We start from the raw sequence: 18,643 nt of genomic DNA on the forward strand, positions 1-18,643 counted from the left end.
CATCTCAAATGATTCAAAGTTGAACACTACAATGACCATATCAGATGGACTGTTACTTATTGATTAGAAACTTAGATCAGAACTCAGGATCTGGGAGCAGGATATATCTGGGTAGGGGCAGGGGTTGGCCCTGAGCTACAGAGGGACATGTTTCTCACAGCTGTTACGCGTTATGGTCTCCAGGTACCCTTTAGATGAGGCTAACTTTACAACCTCAGTCTCCTTGGTGGATGTTAGAACCTCATAAAATTATTTCATTTGATTTAGGTAAATACAAGTCTGCAACTCTTCCTCTGGTTGCAGCTAACTTTCTTCAATTAACTTCCTTTACTCCTGCCTTGAATTCTGTATTCCTTTTATACTTTATCTGTTCTGGCAGTTTCTGAACTCTTAATGATATTTTGAAGACATCCAATTAGATGCTGAATGCTTCACACACCTGTATTCAAAGTTAAAATAACAACAAAGATCACCTTGGAATGTTTAGCTGGCAATTTAATTTTGGGGTACCAGCCCCAGAATAAACTGGATTCAAGATATATTTAAATGAGTTCATTACTTGAAAGAGATATCACATAAACCATGTAAATGCCAGGAAACAGCTACCCCCAAAATGGCATCTTTGGATTATGAAAACTGAATTTAATGACTTGTGATTCTGTTTTTTCCAAAAATGATAGCAGCCACTAAATTAGAGCTTAAAAAGGTGAGGAAATATAGGATATATGCCTATTTTCATCCTTTGGAAAAATTATTTTCAGATTCATCAAGAGCTCATTTCTACCAATCTCGATTTTGGGGAGAAAGGAAGGTGAAAAAGAAAGAAAAGGAAGGAGGGAGGAAAAGAAGAAAGGAAGGAAGCAAATAAGAAGGGAAGGAAGGATTTTGTGTTGTTCCTAATGGATTTCTCCACCAAGTGGAATAGACTGTAAGAGTGGTCAGCACAGAATAACTGCTGCCAAATCCTTTCTGCTTCTATTGTGGGCCCAAGAGTTCAATTTATTCAGAAGGAAATTGACATTTATTTTAGAAAGCATGTCTGCTAAGCCAATAGGTCTGTAATTTTAAAGTAAAAATTTCCTTTTTTAAATGAATATTCTCTAGGTCCAAGAAATCAAAGCATACCACTCACTGTTCAGTTCTTTAAGAATACTAGCAAGTATCCAGGGGTTACATCCGTTCATGGAGTTTTAAAATCACAGATACACACAGAGAATTAAGACATACAGGATATAGCTTCAGCAGGGGCACAGCCAAGCCTCACGGGGAACTGAAAAATATTCTTTAAAATATCCCTGAATCTGGTAGGTTGCCACTGTAGAGACGTAGGTGTCTCCTCAGAATTGGCCTCTCATTACATTCTGCTTGACCCTTCCTCCTTCCTACTAACCTGATGTGCAAAGCTGGGGAAAGAAAGCCTGTGGGTATCACCAGAGGCCCAGCTTCCATGATCTCCTTTGCTGCATCATGTAAGAACTACATGGTCTCAGGACCCTCCTCAGTGCTGGATACAAAGGTCCATGTGGAATTATTAGTCTTGAATATTTTTCTGACAGTGAAAATGTTGTGAATGAGTTTAATTAGATGTGACCTTCAGATTTTTGTTTTCAAATGTTACTTGGACAGGATTTGGAATACTGAAAGTTCTTTTCAAATAAAGCAATAGAATGACTATAAGTAGAAAACAATTCTTATTTTCTCCCTATTTTTTTAAAAAAAGGTACTAGTGATTGTTCTAAAAGCATTGTTACAAAGGCTATTCACTGGGAGTAGGACAAGATTGTCATGCTGTCATTAATCATGGCCTATTTCTAAACTTTAAAACATTCATATATTTAAGCACTACTATACTTTATTACAATTGTGAATAAAACTTTTTTAAAAATTCCTTTGATTCAGTAATCTATAACCAGAAAGGATAATGATAATCAGGGCTACTTTTTCCTCAGAGATGTCCAGTTATAAGAGTGTGGGACTGCAGAGAAAATATTTTTATGTTTCTGCATAGCTAGAATTTTCTAGGCATTTTTACTAGAATGTAGAACCTAAGCTAAAAAACAAACCTCAGAAATTAAATTAAGAAGCTAAGAGTGGTGGTTCACACCTCTTATCACAGCACTTTGGGAGTCCAAGGCAGGAGTTCAAGAGCAGCCTGGGAAACATAGTGAAACCCCTATGTGTACAAAAAAATAAAAAAGTTAGGCACAGTGGCACATGCCTATAGTCCTAGCTACTCTGGAAGTGGAGGTGTGATGATTGCTTGAGTCTAGGAGGTCGAGGCTACAGGGAGCCATAATTGCGCAACTACACTCCAGCCTGGGCAACAGAGCAAAACCCTATCTCAAACAAACAAACAAACAAAAACAGAAGTTGAATTGTGAGTGCATAGTGAGAACTCCAGAGAGATTTACCTCTGCAGAGGTAACGTGCTTAGATTTTAAGGAGGCTAACTGGAAGAGGGGGACGAAACCAGCTCCATGGAGACATTCCCAGAGTTGTAAATCAGGAGCCACTAGTCATATCTTTCCTTAGAGACACATGTTTACGTCCCAGAGGGTCAGTGCCCAAGATCCTTCTCAAGTTGAATTCCCTCCACCCTCCCCAGAGGCTGCAGAGGGGATAGCTGTCTCTCTCCAAATTTGTATTTTTGGAGTATATTTTGGAGTTTTGGTCACCTAGAGTGTAGACCATGTATACAATGACCTCTGGTTCACTCGGCATGCTGATCTCAATATTTTATCAGAATCTCACTGACTTCTTCATTCTCTTTATCAGTCTTATAATCCCTTTACATTTTTATCTTGCTTTACAGTCTACAAGATGCTTTTTACATTTATTGTCCCATTTGATTCTCACAATAATATTTGGAAATGGAATTGTTAGGTGTTACATTATTTCTGTAAACTGGAAATATATTTCAAAATTTATTTGAAATGAGATGTAAGAAGACTGAAACTCAGTATTCATGTGATGGGACAGAAGTTGTCTGGCTATGGTATTCAGGTACTTTTAATTAAAAGGGAATCTTTATGTTGTCCCTGATATCAGCAGCTATCAAATAATGGGCATTCCATCAAATAGCAAGGCTGAACTCTTCCAAGATGTACATAAACCACTGCCCTTTCCTACTTTGGTTTCTAGTAATTATTTTTTTCTCTTAACCAAAAGATAATTACAAATATGAAAGAGTTTACATTAAGACAAAAAAAAATCTGTTTTCAGACTGTTCCTCAAATGCCTTTGAATCCTTTAAATGTTAAATAATAAACAGACTTTTGACAGTTTTTGAAGCACTTTCACACATATTATCTCATTTAAACAAACACATATGAGATACATAAAAATATCGACCTTTTACAGATGGAGAACTAAAGGCCAAGAGAAGGCCTGAGGCCATGTACTCGGGGTGATAAACTCTCCAAGTGGGAGATCAGGACTTCAGATCTCCTGCCCCTCCTGTGAAAAGGCACTACGATTCTGGTGAAAACCCAATAAACTATGTGTTTTACCTAAAGTATTATGAACCCTGAAATTTCAAAATTATTTAAATATATTATTTTCTTAAGTCTCAGGCCCTTGGGAACACAAGTCCAGAGGAAGACAGGAAAGAATGCTGGTTATGAGCTAATGTCACTAGCAGTGAGGCATGTCACCCAGATAAAGGGAGTGCTGTGATGATTAAGCTAATAGCAGTTCGTAAAAGACTGTGCTCCTCCCTGATTGTAATTCATCCACATACACTTATTGGGCACATTTTTTAAAAATTTACCATGGCAAGAGCAATACAAAACTGTTGATCATTGTCAACAGAATCAATTTAGAGACAAAAAGATCACTGTTAAAATTAGTGTTATAGTCAAAAGTGAAAATTTTTATTCTGTTGAGTAGAACAATTCTCAAATCATTACTTCAAACTTTATTCAGAGTCCTCTGGTTGAATAAGTCTTTTATCTGTACTTTATCTAACACACCCATTCTTCTCACAAAACAGGGTCTTCAGAGGCAGACTGGAAAACTGGACACCCAAGCCACGTTCAGCAGCTCAGACCTCCACTCGTTCCCCTTGCATGCCTTTCTCATGGTTTAATGACAGCCGGAAAGGATCCTATTCCTTCAGGAACCTGCCTGCACCTGCAAGTTCCCTTCAGCCTTCTCCTGAGACTCTAATTTCAGATAAAAAGGGGTCCAAGGTAGAAAACACATGGATTACAAAAGCAAACAAGAGAAACCCAAATCCCTCCTCTTCTTCAATCTTTGGAAGGCATTCTCAACTTATGTCTGTAGTCTGGATCCAAGAAACCAATGTAATAACACTGCAATAAACAATGCATGGTATTTCTTATGTAGGAAAAAATAGCCTCATTTAACCATCACCTTCTTTAATACTGTTTCATTCTAGATTGTACATTACTCTTTGATTTGCCTGTCTTTTCATATATTGCTATTTAATCTCAGTTTGACAGTTAAGCCATGCTGGGAAAGATGCATTTGAATCATAGAACAGAGTAATAGATTTGTTTACCCAGTATTCTACTTTAAATTACATTACTAAGCTATTTCATCGTGCTTCTCGAAATTTACTGAAAAGCAAATAAATTTGGGACTGAATATGTGTTCAGTACATCTAAGTGAAACTCTAAAACAAACCAATGCTGACATAGCACCCTTATTTCTTCTTTTAGTATCCAACTTCTATGTTGAATAACTGCTGTATAATCCCATCACCAAAGTTCTTTAACCTAATTAGGAAATATATGCATGGGTGTCACTTGTTTTAAATGCATGATGGTTATTTCCAGCATGACACTGCAAATCTTATCTAACATTTTATTGAAATACATATGGTGGCTAACTTTCACATGTTGTTTGGTCTCCTTTTATCTGTGTTCACTTTTCTTTCTCAAACAGAAACGTGGTTAATGTTACTTGAATTTAATTCTTTTCAGTTTCAATTAAATCTTTTCAACAGCTCAAAGGGTTTTGACTGGGATACCAAATGGTAATGTTCATGTTAAATGTCCTGCTGCTTAAATGTTCTGCTGGCCTACCTCTGTGTGCTCTAACTTAGACTTCTTTTCCGAAGTTTTAGCAAACTTTGGAGTTTGTTTGGTACTGAAGTCTCCAGCTTCAGGCCTGGTATTTATTTTTGATAACCAACTAAACCCAGTATAAGGGAACCTAGTGGAAAACTAACAGTCCAATTCCTAAGGAAATGAAATAGAAACAAGATGGTGTTGGTCAAGTGCTTAGAGTTCCTGGGAATCCAGCCATTTTAGAATTACTAGCAAAAGAAGTTTTGACAGTAGCACATCACTTTGGTCTTGAAACATTTTCAATATTGGATCTGAGACATCTAAATGCTATTTGAAGAATTCTGCCATTATCTTGCGCTGTAGAAACTCCAGATTTGGTTAAAAATGTTTTTTACAAGTACAGCTATATAGTCATTGTTAAGTTGTTTGATTTTTATATCCACCAAACATTTTAATGAAGTTCTAGGGAAGTTTTATTTACACACTCCCACCTTCCCCTCCCCCAGGTGATTATTTAGTAACCTGTGTCTGTGCTGTGTGGCAGCCTCTTTGATACTCTGCTGGTGCTGTGAGAGAGTTGTATTTCAGCATGTAACTACTAGTGTATTGTCAGACTCTGACCTCCCCCAGAACTCATCATCTTGAAGGGTACATCCAGGAGAGGATCTGCCATTTCTCATAGTATTTTTCACGGCCAACAGCAAGCGATCCTTCCCAGGGGGTGCTCTAGCTACCTTTCTAATATGAATTGCCATCTGTTCCTAATAACTCAGCCTCTCCACACCATCTTGTATTTTTACTTACACTGTTACTCATCACGATTAGGGTCAAAAAAGATAGGCTTATTAATATTACTCTTCTGAGCAGTTGCAGAGGATAATGAATTCTGTACCCTTGAAGAGAGATTGAAGAGTTATTTCTCTACAACACCTATCCTTTCATCACATGGAGAAAGCACCAGAATTCCTGACTTCCCTCAAACGCACAAGGTGCAGCATTCTCAACCGCTGCCCCATTGAAGGTCATCACCAAATCAAACATGAGTTTCTGCTAAGATTGTTTTAAAGAGCCTTTTTAGAGCTTGCAAACACACCTACCTACTTCTTGCTCACTCACGGCACTCATTTAACACTGAGCTTCATTTATTTTTACAGAATTTTACCTTCAATGATGACTTCAGTCCCAGCAGTACCAGTTCGGCAGACCTCAGCGGCTTAGGAGCAGAACCTAAAACACCGGGGATCTCTCAGTCCTTAGCACTGTCATCAGATGAGGTACTTTAATGGCACTGTGACAGAACTGCTTTGTCAAATCTGACATTTTACCCATGAACCATCACCAGGAAAATGTTTTTAGGGTAGATCTTGCATAGAAATCATCAGGACCGTGGTTTATATTTAATATGAAGTCTTCATGATTTCTCTCCCTGTCTTTCTCAACACAAAAGCAAAGTCTCATTCTTAAGCTTTCCAGGGGGTTAAGCTTTTATGTGTATATGTAAATACACATGATGAGGAGGCTGGGAACTGTAGGGTAAACATGGAACTTCAGAAATCACATAGAAGTTCACAAATTACTCATTCTTTTTTTTTCTTGCATCCTCCCACAACCACCCTCACCCAAAGATTCTGATACTGCCTCTGATTAGACTGTTCTGATTAGGGTGAGGTCTCTGAGAATCATTGCAGTAGACATGGACAGTTTTGATAAAGAAGGAAAATAGGCTGAGAACCATTTATTTAAAAGCACAGGTCAAAATTAGTATTGCTACAAATTATCGGGAGATAAACGTGTACAAGAGAGTCAGGAAATGAGGTTAGTGATTAACTTAGTTCCTCAAAAAATGGGGGAGGACAGAAGGCATTATGAATAAATATATTTTTGCTCTAAGTATTTGTTCTTACTATTTCTTTCTAACATGATTTTTGATTCATAAAACTTTTTTTTTCTCATAAGCTTTTCTGCCCGTATTCTTCAAGCTTGGTGCAATTTTCATTTTATTAAAATTGTGTACTATATATGTTGTGTCTCCAGTTTCTGTAACATGTTTCTTCTTGATTCTTTTATCGCTCCCTCACTCAGAGCCTGGATATGATAGATGACGAGGTGAGCTATCAGTGGGCTGTGTGTGGTGGCTTATGTGCTATTGTTTGAACATGCTTTTTCTCTCTTTGGAGATGATTGAAAAATCAGACAATACAACAACACCTTCCTCTTTAGCGAAGGGTTACCTTGTGTTAAATAGTTTTACTCTCCGCCCTTATCATATCTTAGTTTAAAAGATGTTTTTAAGTTAAGAGGATCTCTGCATTGCACCTCCAGAGTTCCTTGATTTATCTCCCATCACCATTACATCAACATGGTCCATTCTTTTTCCTCTCCTTTGCCTTCATCTTGGCTTACCCTGTCCCTTCTGTGTTCCCTGTGTGGGTCACCAAGGTGACTCCTTTCCTCCAAGACATCATCACCTTCATCTACTCTCAGCTTAGTGGGTCTAGAAACCAACCTGTCCCTTTGTACTATTAAAAGGAATATTCTGCAGTGGGCAGAGCCAGAAATCTGGAATAAACTTGTAACCATTGAGCTCTGCCACTTACTGTGTGATCTTGGACAGAGCACATAGACTTCCTGAGCCCCAGTTTTGTCTTTTTTTTTTTTTTTTCTGAAACAAGTCTCACTCTGTTACCCAGGCTGGAGTGCAGTGGCACAATCTTGGTTCACTGCAACCTCCGCCTCCCAGATTCAAGCCTCAGCCTCCTGAATAACTGGGATTACAGGCATGCACCACCACACCCAGCTAATTTTTGTATTTTTAGCAGAGACAGGGTTTTGACATGTTGGCCAGGCTGGTCTCAAACTCCTGGCCTGAAGCGATCCACCCACCTCAGCCTCCCAAAGTGCTGGGATTACAGATGTGAGCCATCATGTCCAGCCGTTTCCTCATTTCTTAAAAGCAGTTAAGGATATTATCTGCCCTATCTTCCTCACATTTTGCTTGCTGCTCAAATGAAATGATGGTTGTGAAACTTTCCCTAAGAAGGCTTGAGAGCTTAATGCTCTCCTCTCCCAAGTGAAAGATACTTCAGTGTTTTTACAAAACTTGAATGTGTTATTAGAGGATAAGTGATGCATTACATGCAGATATTTATGAAATACTTATTTTCTACATCTTATAATCTGTCCAGACTGTTTTGATGTAAATGTTTGCAACATAGTATATTTTCTTCAATGTTAAACTTCCTACATTAATAATGGTGCTTTTTTATTTGGGGGAATTTCTAAACTTTCAAATACATAAAAACATATAGGGTAATAAGTATATTTTTAATACCACTAGAACCATTAGCTTATCACATTTTGGTTTAAACATAAACGTGGCTCTCATAGGTTAAGAAATTCCCTTTGATAGCATAATATGAGCCATAGTATCTTGGTCCTTTAACAACACTATGTAACATTCCTGTCTCAGATCCTTGATGATGGACAGTCTCCCAAACACAGTCAGTGTCAGAATCGTGCCGTTCAGGAGTGGAGTGTGCAGCAGGTTTCTCACTGGTTAATGAGCCTAAATTTGGAGCAGTATGTATCTGAATTCAGTGCCCAAAACATCACTGGAGAGCAGCTCCTGCAGTTGGATGGAAATAAACTTAAGGTAAAGAATTATACGTCTGTGTTAGGTTACCAGGTATAATTTGTATTACTCATAGCATCTAAAATGTTTTCATTAGATAAGAGCATTCTGCATATCTGAGAGGTAATTCTCATCAACATTCAGCAGAAAGGATGTTGAATTCTTTCTGAGTAGTAAATGAAGTTTCAGAAAGTCCATTAGGGGTTCTAAATCAAGTGGTAGGCTGCTGATTAAGAGAGTGAGGGACCCACTGCATTGCTTCCACCTGGTAACACATGGTCCATGTATTAACTCTCCTTACTTCTGATGCAGTATGAGTTTTAATAATGGCCACTGTGTACTTATTCATCACATTAGAATTAAGACCCAGATCCATGAATCTTCTTTTCCTTACTCATTTCTCCTTCACCTCCACTCTTCCGTACACACCACTCTCAAATGGGATGACGTTCTCCCCAGAAGTTTTTTCCCCAAATATGTACACACATCTTCCCTCCCCTCCGTGGCACTTTCATTTCCACTTGTCCAGTCCATCTCTCTTAGACACCAAGGTGGCATCCATCCCTTTGGGAAAGGGAAAAAGGAGCTTACAGCCTGCTCTACGCACCCCCAAGCCCTACCCCGGCTTCAGCCCCCTGCTAGGCTGACCGTCAGATGAGTATCTCTTGACAGTCTTGAAAAGGTTAGAGATCAATCAATAGCTTGTGAATATGAAGGCCCCATTGACAAGGCTGTCCCTGTTGGGGAGAGAGATAGATGCATCCCGCTGTTGATTCTGAAGGTCACAAAACATTTAAAGTACATAAGCAACTCCCCTTATTCTGAATTCTAAGTTCATCGAGCAACCTCCTCATTATAATCAAGCTTCCTTTATAAGTCTGCCTACAGGGAAAGAATGGCTAGTCATGCTGACATGAACATTCTGGCCCCAAAGACATTTTTGGTTCTCATTGTAATGAAAACATTGGCAGAAAGGAAGCCATTTCAATTCTGTTTGCCCTTCTTGGAGCCCTCTGTGACAGCAGGTGCTCACTCCTCCACTTTGAAAATATTGATGAGTTTAGCGATACCTTTACCTATAAATGTCTACAGCCCAAAGGTTGGAGAAGTAGAATTGTGCACTTTTTCCATTCATTCACTCGTGAATTACTAATTTGGATAGGCTTTAGGGTGTACTTTGCAAGGGCCATCAAAGAAGAAATAAAGTGTAGCCTCCAGTATGTAGATTTTTAGAAAATAATTGTAACTAGTCCTTCCTCTGTTCTTACCTCTTCTATGTTTGAATTAGTTTATAAGCGTGAACATATTGTATATTAACATCATCAGAGGGGTCACTGGTTTTCAAATTCAGTTTGTATGTGCATTTTCTTCCTAGGCTCTTGGAATGACAGCATCCCAGGACCGAGCAGTGGTCAAAAAGAAACTCAAGGAAATGAAGATGTCTCTAGAGAAGGCTCGAAAGGCCCAAGAGAAAATGGAAAAACAAAGGGAAAAGCTAAGGAGAAAGGAACAGGAGCAAATGCAGAGGAAGTCCAAAAAGACAGAAAAGATGACGTCAACTGCAGCCGAGGGTGCTGGTGAGCAGTAACACATACCCTCTTACAGATGATGGAGATGCTCCAAGAGAAGTACCCTGAAACTTAAATGATAGGGGTAATGCGGCTCTAAGACCCATGTGTTGAATAACTGCATTTTCTGCAGTAGAATGCATTCTTAATTTTAACTACTAAAATAATCCTAAGCCACTTTTGGTTTATTAACAAACCAGAGATCTCATTTAAGTAGCTGTGTTTTACTCTTCTCTAGCTTACCAACATCTCGTGTTGTGTTGGGTGTGTTTTGTCACTTGGAGAACTAGTGTGACCCCACCCAACAAGAGCATGACACACCTTGGTGTTGTTAATGGAGCACCGTGAATTTTGAGTATGGGATCCTGAAATGGCAATTGCACATGTCTGCATGGCAGAGAGCAGCCTGCCATGAGATCTCGGACCAGTACTTATTTCTAGGGCTGCAAAACCTACTCCAATGTGTGAGAAAAGTTCCTTCTTAGAAATTCTGAGTCTGGACAGTAAGACCACCCCACTATGGAAACATGGGTGCTCTGCTATGTAGTTACCTACTAAGGGAAAAGGCAAGCAAGCCATTCTGCTTGCTAGACATCAAAAAGAAAGAAAAGAATTATAGCTATTTGTCAACCACTGAAAAAAGCAAAAGCCTTAAGAATGTGGACTGGGTATTCTTGAGGTTCTGAGGGTAACATTTATCCTCCAGATATAGCTGAACAAGAAAGAAAAAATCAGACATGAATGCAGCCATGGGATATTGGGATCTGTTGACCTTGCTACTGCTGTGTGTTCAGTATTTCAGCAACACTGGCAAACACAGCACAGTTCCTCTTCCCCCACCCACCCCAAGAAATTGAACAGGAAATTGATTTCTAAGGAAACCACCATTTTCAGGTTTCGTCTCCTGGGGAACATTCTGGCTGGTCTTCAGCCTGCCTATGACACAATCAGGAACTGGTCACATATTTTCTACTCAAGATTTCCCAGGTGGGCTCAGTTAGTGTTTTAACAAATGTACTTTTAAGAAAAATAGAAATACCAGTTAGAAGAAATTTAAATTTGAGTAACATTCAACCAGAGAACCAATTTTTTTGAGTACAAAGAATGTTCCTGTAAAGAAGGAAAAATCTCTCTAAAATGCTGTCCATTAACATTTTGGATTTTGAATGGTTTTTCTGAGCCATTCCTTTCCATACCTCAAAGATTTCCAGTTCTACAGAAAAAGTTTAAGGCAGTGCATGAGATACACTTTAGTAGTGGAGAAACTTATACTAATTTTAAACCAGTATTAAGGATTTCAGTATTTCACCAAACTAAGTCAAGTGCAGACTGGGGCAGAAGAAGGAGAAAAACTCATTTTGAGAAATTTCATATGATGAGGGTTTATGGTTTTTTGTTTTTTATGCTCATGTATCTGGTTCTCTGCTGCATTGACTCTAAAAATGAGGTTATCCACTTTCTAAGGGGCAAGTTTCAGAATAAGACTTGAGGCCACATGAATTCTTGGACAAGTATTTTACTTCCTTTACTTTATGAGGATCTCTGCTTTGTTCCCAGCATCGTCATATCTTCCACTAGAAGCATTCTATATGCAGAAGTTGGGTAAGAGCTTTGAGCATAACAGATTAAGGGAACTCCCTTCTAGCCCCATCTTGTATTTTAATAACATTGTGATATTTTTTGTTGTTAAAAAAAATTTTTTTGACTTATTTGAAAATCTGAATTCAGGAATTATTTAGACATTTTTAATTCTGTTCTTCCCGCAAAGATTGTTTCCTTTCCATTGCCAGAGTATTGTCTGTTATGCTTCAGCTCTTTTTTTCATTAGGTACAGACCATTCATCCTCAGAAACGTTGACATAAAGTAATACTGTGTTTTACAGTTATCATAGTCATCATTATGTTTTTCCGTCTATCATCTTCATTTGGGGTATGATAATGAAACTGCCATACTGGATACTCTTTAATATCTTGAGATGTCTGTTACTTTGTTATTTACTAACATCATGAAAAATAAGCAGCCACTATTAATGAGTGGTAAAATTTGGCAAAACTTTTCTAATACTAAAACACTAAATTAGTAAAAAATCTGGTAATACTAGTACTTTCTATTATAAATTTTTGCCAATCTTTGGGGAAAGAAGTGACCTGGATCACACTGGAAGTTTCACTGTATTCAAGAGTAGAAATAGAAGGATGATTATCTTAAGTTATGTTTACACTCTGGTGATATTTGAAAATGGATGTATATACTGGAAATGTCTGTAAGTGTCTGTCTCTATGCCTAATTTATGATCTATTCTATTGCATTTTCTTAAATGTCTTAGAAGTATTCTTTATAATTTTGTACATTGAATGTGTAGATAAATGTCCAACTGACAATATTATAAATCAAATTCTTATTTCTTAAATCATTTAGTATTATAACTATTTTGATTTTTTAAGTTAAATTATAGTAATTTTAGGCCTAAATGAGTTATTTTAACATTACTACTTAGATGAAATTGTAAGTCACTTGGTTTGATTATCCCACAAAGCATAAGATGTAAACTGATTGATTGATATTATGGTACAAAAACAAAGTGAAAGGCCTCAGATCTTGTGTGTATTTTGTTTTCTATTTCTTTTATTGACTGTAGTGCATGATGCCTAATCGAGGCTCCAATGTCTTGCACAATCCTACTTTAATGCTAGTGGTTTTCAGTGTCTTTATGACTTAACACAGAATTGTTACTTCATCAACCTTAACAACTTTGCAGTTTTTTATTATAAGAAAATGAACAGAAAGGGAATGTCTGGTTGCTATGAAATAGGAAAGGAGAGCTCAGTATGACTCTAACAATAGCCAAAAGTGTTTTGGGGTCTGGGTGATACTTTGTTGGGAAGGAATGTGTGGTGAGACCAAGCTGCAGACAGAAAGCATTGTATGAGCTGTATCTGGGTCAGGGTTTTCCATCAAAAGATGTTAGTTTTGCAACAGATTACTTTAAGACCATCTCCCTTCAAGTAACTCACAGTTTATGTAATACTTAGCTCATTCTTTTTTTTTTTTCTTTTTGCCTGAATCAGAAATTACTGCAGAGTGTTAAGTTAGGGAAGAAACCTCATTTCATCCATTCTAACATTCCTGATGAAGTGCCCCTTTAGTTTCATGACAATAAAGCTGTTCTGTGGCTGTCATCCTTTAGCTGGGATTGACATTGATTTCACACCCTCAGCATCACACAAGCTTTTTTAACCCACAGCAGTTCATGATTGCAGTATGATAGGTGCTAAAGCCAAACTCAGCTTTCAACCGGCACAAAATGGGACTGGCTACCTTTTGCTTGTTTGTCATTGGAAACAAAGTGGCAAAAGGGAAAATGAGGAACCAAATTTACCTTTGCCACTATCTGTGACCCTATAATCATCTCTAGCCTGAAATCTTAAAATATCTTAGGCCCAGGCTACAAAAATGGTCACAGGTAGTTTGATCTAGCACCTAAGCCATTTGTGCTGAAGACACAATTCTGGGTTCATTGTGCACCAGAATTAACATGTGCTTGAAAATTGCATTTGATGAAAGGGAAATGAAATTCTGTATTTATATACATACTCTGATTCATGTTTAAGTGTTAAAGGTTATGCACACTAAACTTCAAGATGAAATCCAGTGTTTAACAATAGTGTTCAAGAGGATGCTAAAGGAAGTGTCCCAGCAAACCTAAGAGAACCATCTATACTTTAGATAGGTTGTAGCCCCATCATTACACTGAGATATTTCCATTTGAGTAACTAAAGATACTCCTGACAGAGCTGAAGATGAGGGTCACTTTGGTGGACAGTAGTCACTAGGGTTCATGTCACCTGCTTAACGCAAAGACCTTAGTGGTCTCAGAATGAAAAGGTAAAATGGAAAAGTGCAGTCCTTTTCTATCTTTTCAAATTTGCTTTTAATCAAGGATCTGCCTGTGCACTATTCTAAAGCTAAGAATTTAAGGATAAAGTCCAGAAATAAAATGTCCATATTTCTTTTTGTTTTTATTTTCTGTCATCTGTCACCCAGACTGGACTGCAGTGGTGCCATCATATCTCACTGCAGCCTCAAACTGCTGGGTTCAAGTGAGCCTCCTACTTCAGCTTCCCAAGTATCTGGGACTACAGGCATGTACCACCACCCCCAGCCAAAACATCTATGTTTTCTTATTTTCTTTTTTTGAGATGGAATCTTGCTCTGTCGCCAGGCTAGAGTTCAGTGGTGTGATCTTGGCTTACTGCAACTTCCGCCTCCCAGGTTCAAATGATTCTCCTGCCTCAGCCTCCTGAGTAGCTGGGACTACAGGTATGTGCCACCACACCAGTTAATTTTTTGCATTTTTAGTAGAGATGGAGTTTCACCATGTTAGCCAGGATGGTTTTGATCTCCTGACCTCGTGATCCATCCTCCTCAGCCTCCCAAAGTGCTGGGATTACAGGTATGAACCACCAAATATCCATATTTGCTATTAAAATGGCTTACATTAGGATGGGGGATGGGAAGCTGGGGGAGGACTGTACATTCCCAAAAGAAAGCAGTGTTATAGGAACTCCAAATGTGCTTCAGTGTTTCACTCCTCAAAGCAGCCTGAGTATGTTGGCAGATTTTGTTTGCATTTGTCTTGTGTATTTAAAGTCTCAGGAAATCTAGTCTTGGTCCAAAACACTGGGCAAAAAATAACACCAGACAAAACACATTTGAGTAACTTGAAGTAGCAGCATAGAATAGGCCCCACTAAGGAGCTGGAGGGGCAAAGAAAAAGCCAACAGAATCAGTTTCTCTTGGAAACTGAAAGCGTCAAGTTCTATTTATGGTAGACAGAGGGTTTGTGTTTGCTTGTGCGTGGTGTCTGTGTGAGCCTATTGAGGGAATGGTAGTTACTTGAAGGTTCACATATGTAAGCATGTGGAGCCAGCACAGCCTGTGACCTGATTCCAGATCCTCAGAGTGGAGAAGGAAAGAAATATGATGATATCCAATGCCTGACCCTAACCCAACCCCAAAACTGCTAGGGATTCAACAACAGGTAAGATGTAAGGGATAAGAGAACAGACAACTTCTCAATAATGTGCATGCCATTTGTGTAGATGTTCAGAACTACGTATGTGTGACTATAACTCCCACCTTACACATGCACACACACTACAATCACATGGCATTAAAAAATATATTGTGTATGGAAGTTGGTAAGGTCAGTCAGGACCTGGAGCCGTAATCATAGCCTTATTGCCACTTCTTGTGTTGTGTATACATTGAATGGCCCATAGATTTTAAGAGACTTTTTAATTGTAAGTATTTCTACTAAATGCACTTATCCTCCTATATGTTTATATATTTTGGTAAAATTGATTTATCAGATACTTGGTATTTTAGTAAGAAAATTTCCTCAAATATTTGGTTAATGCTTTGATGTCAAGATTGCATATTGCTGAGTTGGAGCTCAGAAGAAATTTATGCAGCTTTGGGCATTGTCAACTGCAGACTGCAGTTTTCTTGGCTAAAAATTGCACTGTGTGTTCTTGTGAATTTGCTCAATTCTAAAATGACATAATTGGTGACTGTGATGCTTAAAGTCACTGACTGCTGGCTCTTTGATGGTGAATGCTGCCATCACATGATCATTTACTTACTTTTTGTGCAAGTGATGGCATTTTGGTTGTTGCCAAAAAAAGAAAAAAAAAAAAAAACATAAGTGGTTAGGAGTATATGTTGTTGGAAGGTGTACACTTCTGTTACTTTCAACTATATTATTTATACACCCAGGTTTTCTGTTAAGGATATAATCATTAATTCATGAAAGAACAATTGGCCAGAAATAATTAAATTACTTTAAAAAGTGAGAATTAAGAGGCACTCCAGCCAGATGACACCTCCCAACAACATGAAATTTAGTTAGTGCTTAGTGAAATTCCTTAAATATATATTTTCTTCCACATTATTTAATGTCATAACTACTGCTTTTGTATTTTTAATGGTGTTGCAACCACTCGTACACCTGCTACATCTTACTGACAAAACTGGGCAGCTGAAAATAAAAGAGAATAAATTCTATTCCACTGTAAGAAGTTGAATTTCTTTTCAGCTTTCTTTGTATATCAGTAAAGAACAAGAATTGTTTGAAAATAATTTTAAGTCTGATAAGTATGGTTAGCATGTTACCTAAGCTTTTAAGTTGTACATTTTGATGTCTGATCATTTGCATGGAAGAGACAATAGTGCCACGTCTGAATTGTTCTCTTGTGCTTGGTTAATATGTACTTCTCTAGATTGTTCCTTTTCAAATGAGATTCCTTACTCTTTGGTTTTCAGAGGCATTCAAGCAAAATATCACAGTGGTCCTTTGTTTTCTGACCAATCTAACAATACCTGTGATTAAATTTAATTTGTTAATGTAAATAAATTTCTTGCCAATGAGTATTATTGTTGTTAGACAACGAATGCAATAAAAAGAGAAATACTGAGATCTGTCGAAGTAATTTTTTTCTCTCTTCCATTTTCACCTTCAACTAAAACAAGCCTTCACTGGGTAAACCTGTATCAACTGTCAAAGCATAGCTGTCAATCAAGAGCAAAGTGCACATTTTTCATGGAAATGAAACTAAAAATAAGCTTTAACTCTGGTAAAGTGTAAATTGGCAGCTAGAATTACATTTGAAAGCACAATTATGGAACTGGGCATAAAGTTAAAAGAAGAGCAAAGCTTGCACTTGAAGTTTCCTCACCCATCTTTTTGTTCCCTTGTCACTGCTTCACCATCAAAGTCTCTGATATCTCTCAGCCAGGAAAACCTCTGTGACAAATCCATTAAGCAGTCAGCCTCACACAGCGAGGGGCAATCTAAGAAAGAATCAGGTCCATCATGGAGTATGGGGTTATTTTAAACAATTTTCTTTCTAACACCCTAAAAATTCAGAAGACTTGGATATAAAAACAAGTGAGGAGTATTAATTTCATTCATTCTTACAGATGCAAACTGTAATTTGTGACTAAATCTATGGCAATGCAAAAATTTAGATCTGCGAATCACAGAATACATGAATTGAGCTGTTTACCTCTTTTTCACAATGGATGTTATGAAATTTCTAACCAAACATGTCCCTTTTTGAGTGATCTTGAGTATGTGCTCTGTCAAATTGGATAGGCTTTTTGTTTCTTTGGTGGAATTTGCTTATTCTATCAAGAACAAGAAAGAACAGAATGTGGTTATTTTATTGAAGATTAGGGAGCCTAACTACTCAAGAGATTCTTTGTAAATAAGGAAATATGTGGGGTGGGTGGTGTCCCTAAGCATCATACTCATTGATAGTTTCAAGACAGCCTTTCAGAGAACCCAGTATCCTGGGCTGTGAGCAGTATCTGGGAATAATTGAGCCCTCATAGGGCACAGGATATTATGTCACTGGAATCATGACTAAAGTAACTCCAATCTTAATGTGAGGAAAGTGGTTTTTTGATCCAAAACAAAATGTTCCTGTTTATTACTTTAAGTCAGTGATCTTAAACTGTTGGTGGTTCTCAGTTTATTGGCAAAACATTTTCCCCGAAATGCCAGACTATTATCATGACAAGTGCCTTAGAAAAACTTTGTTTCTGGCCGGGCACGGTGGCTCATGCCTGTAATCCCAACACTTTGGGAGGCCGAGGCGGGTGGATCACCTGAGGTCAGGAATTTGAGACCAGCCTGGCAAACATGGTTGAATCCCATCTCTACTGAAAATACAAAAGTTAGCTGGGCATGGTGGCATGCGCCTATAGTCCCAGCTACTGGGGAGACTGAGATACGAGAATCGCTTGAACCTGGGAGACAGGTTGCAGTGAGCCGAGATTGCACCACTGTACTCCAGCCTGGGCAACAGAGTAAAATTTGTCAAAAAACAAAACAAACAAAAAAAAAACTTCCTTTCTACAGTCATTGCCTTAACATCCCAATGAAGTAATTCAGCATGAAGGTTATACCTTCAAAAGAGACAAACAAATAAATGAAGATGGGTAACCTTTATATATCAGCTTCTATAACAAGACGATAAAGTCATGTTTTCTTTCTAGTCATGTCTCTCAGAAGATAGCCAAAGGTTGATCTTTTCAATTTGTTTACCTTTCTATTTTTTTTTCTTTTCAGCCTCCACAGCAAGTTTAAATATTAAACAAAAGCCCACCAGCACGACCACCAACACCTCAACAACAATGTAGTCTTTGGGGACACTTAGCTTCTTTACCTGAGTCAATTATGGGATTCATTCTGCATCCAGTCATCGAAGTGAACAAACTTCCTTTCACCAAGTCAAAGACACTCTAATGCACAATTTTTGCCAAGATCATAGAGATTCATAATTTTCAGGTATGACAACACTCACAGGAATTTTAAGATTTTCCTACAGGTCATTGATACAGGAGA

The 18,643-nt window shown here is 38.0% G+C and overlaps 1 protein-coding gene across 13 annotated transcripts in view; it reads left to right on the forward strand.

The window, feature by feature from the left end:
- PPP1R9A (protein phosphatase 1 regulatory subunit 9A) overlaps nucleotides 1–10,298 on the forward strand; it is a 333,495-nt gene extending 323,197 nt beyond the window's left edge. For 5 of the 13 annotated variants that reach the window (XM_017525139.2, XM_037737278.1, XM_037737275.1 and 2 more), the window contains 4 exons: nucleotides 3,992–4,304; nucleotides 6,188–6,307; nucleotides 8,503–8,685; nucleotides 10,040–10,298. In XM_017525139.2, the coding sequence (XP_017380628.1) occupies nucleotides 3,992–4,304; nucleotides 6,188–6,307; nucleotides 8,503–8,685; nucleotides 10,040–10,252 (829 nt within the window). In that variant the 3' untranslated portion in view covers nucleotides 10,253–10,298. Of the gene's footprint in view, nucleotides 1–3,991; nucleotides 4,305–6,187; nucleotides 6,308–7,115; nucleotides 7,140–8,502; nucleotides 8,686–10,039 lie in introns of all 13 variants that reach the window. The other 8 variants (XM_037737279.1, XM_037737281.1, XM_037737280.1 and 5 more) reach the window with 5 other exon arrangements.
- The last annotated feature ends 8,345 nt before the right edge of the window (nucleotides 10,299–18,643 follow it).

This window comes from Cebus imitator, unplaced genomic scaffold, assembly GCF_001604975.1.
Source record: "Cebus imitator isolate Cc_AM_T3 unplaced genomic scaffold, Cebus_imitator-1.0 Scaffold37, whole genome shotgun sequence".
Taxonomy (NCBI): Eukaryota; Metazoa; Chordata; class Mammalia; order Primates; family Cebidae; genus Cebus; species Cebus imitator.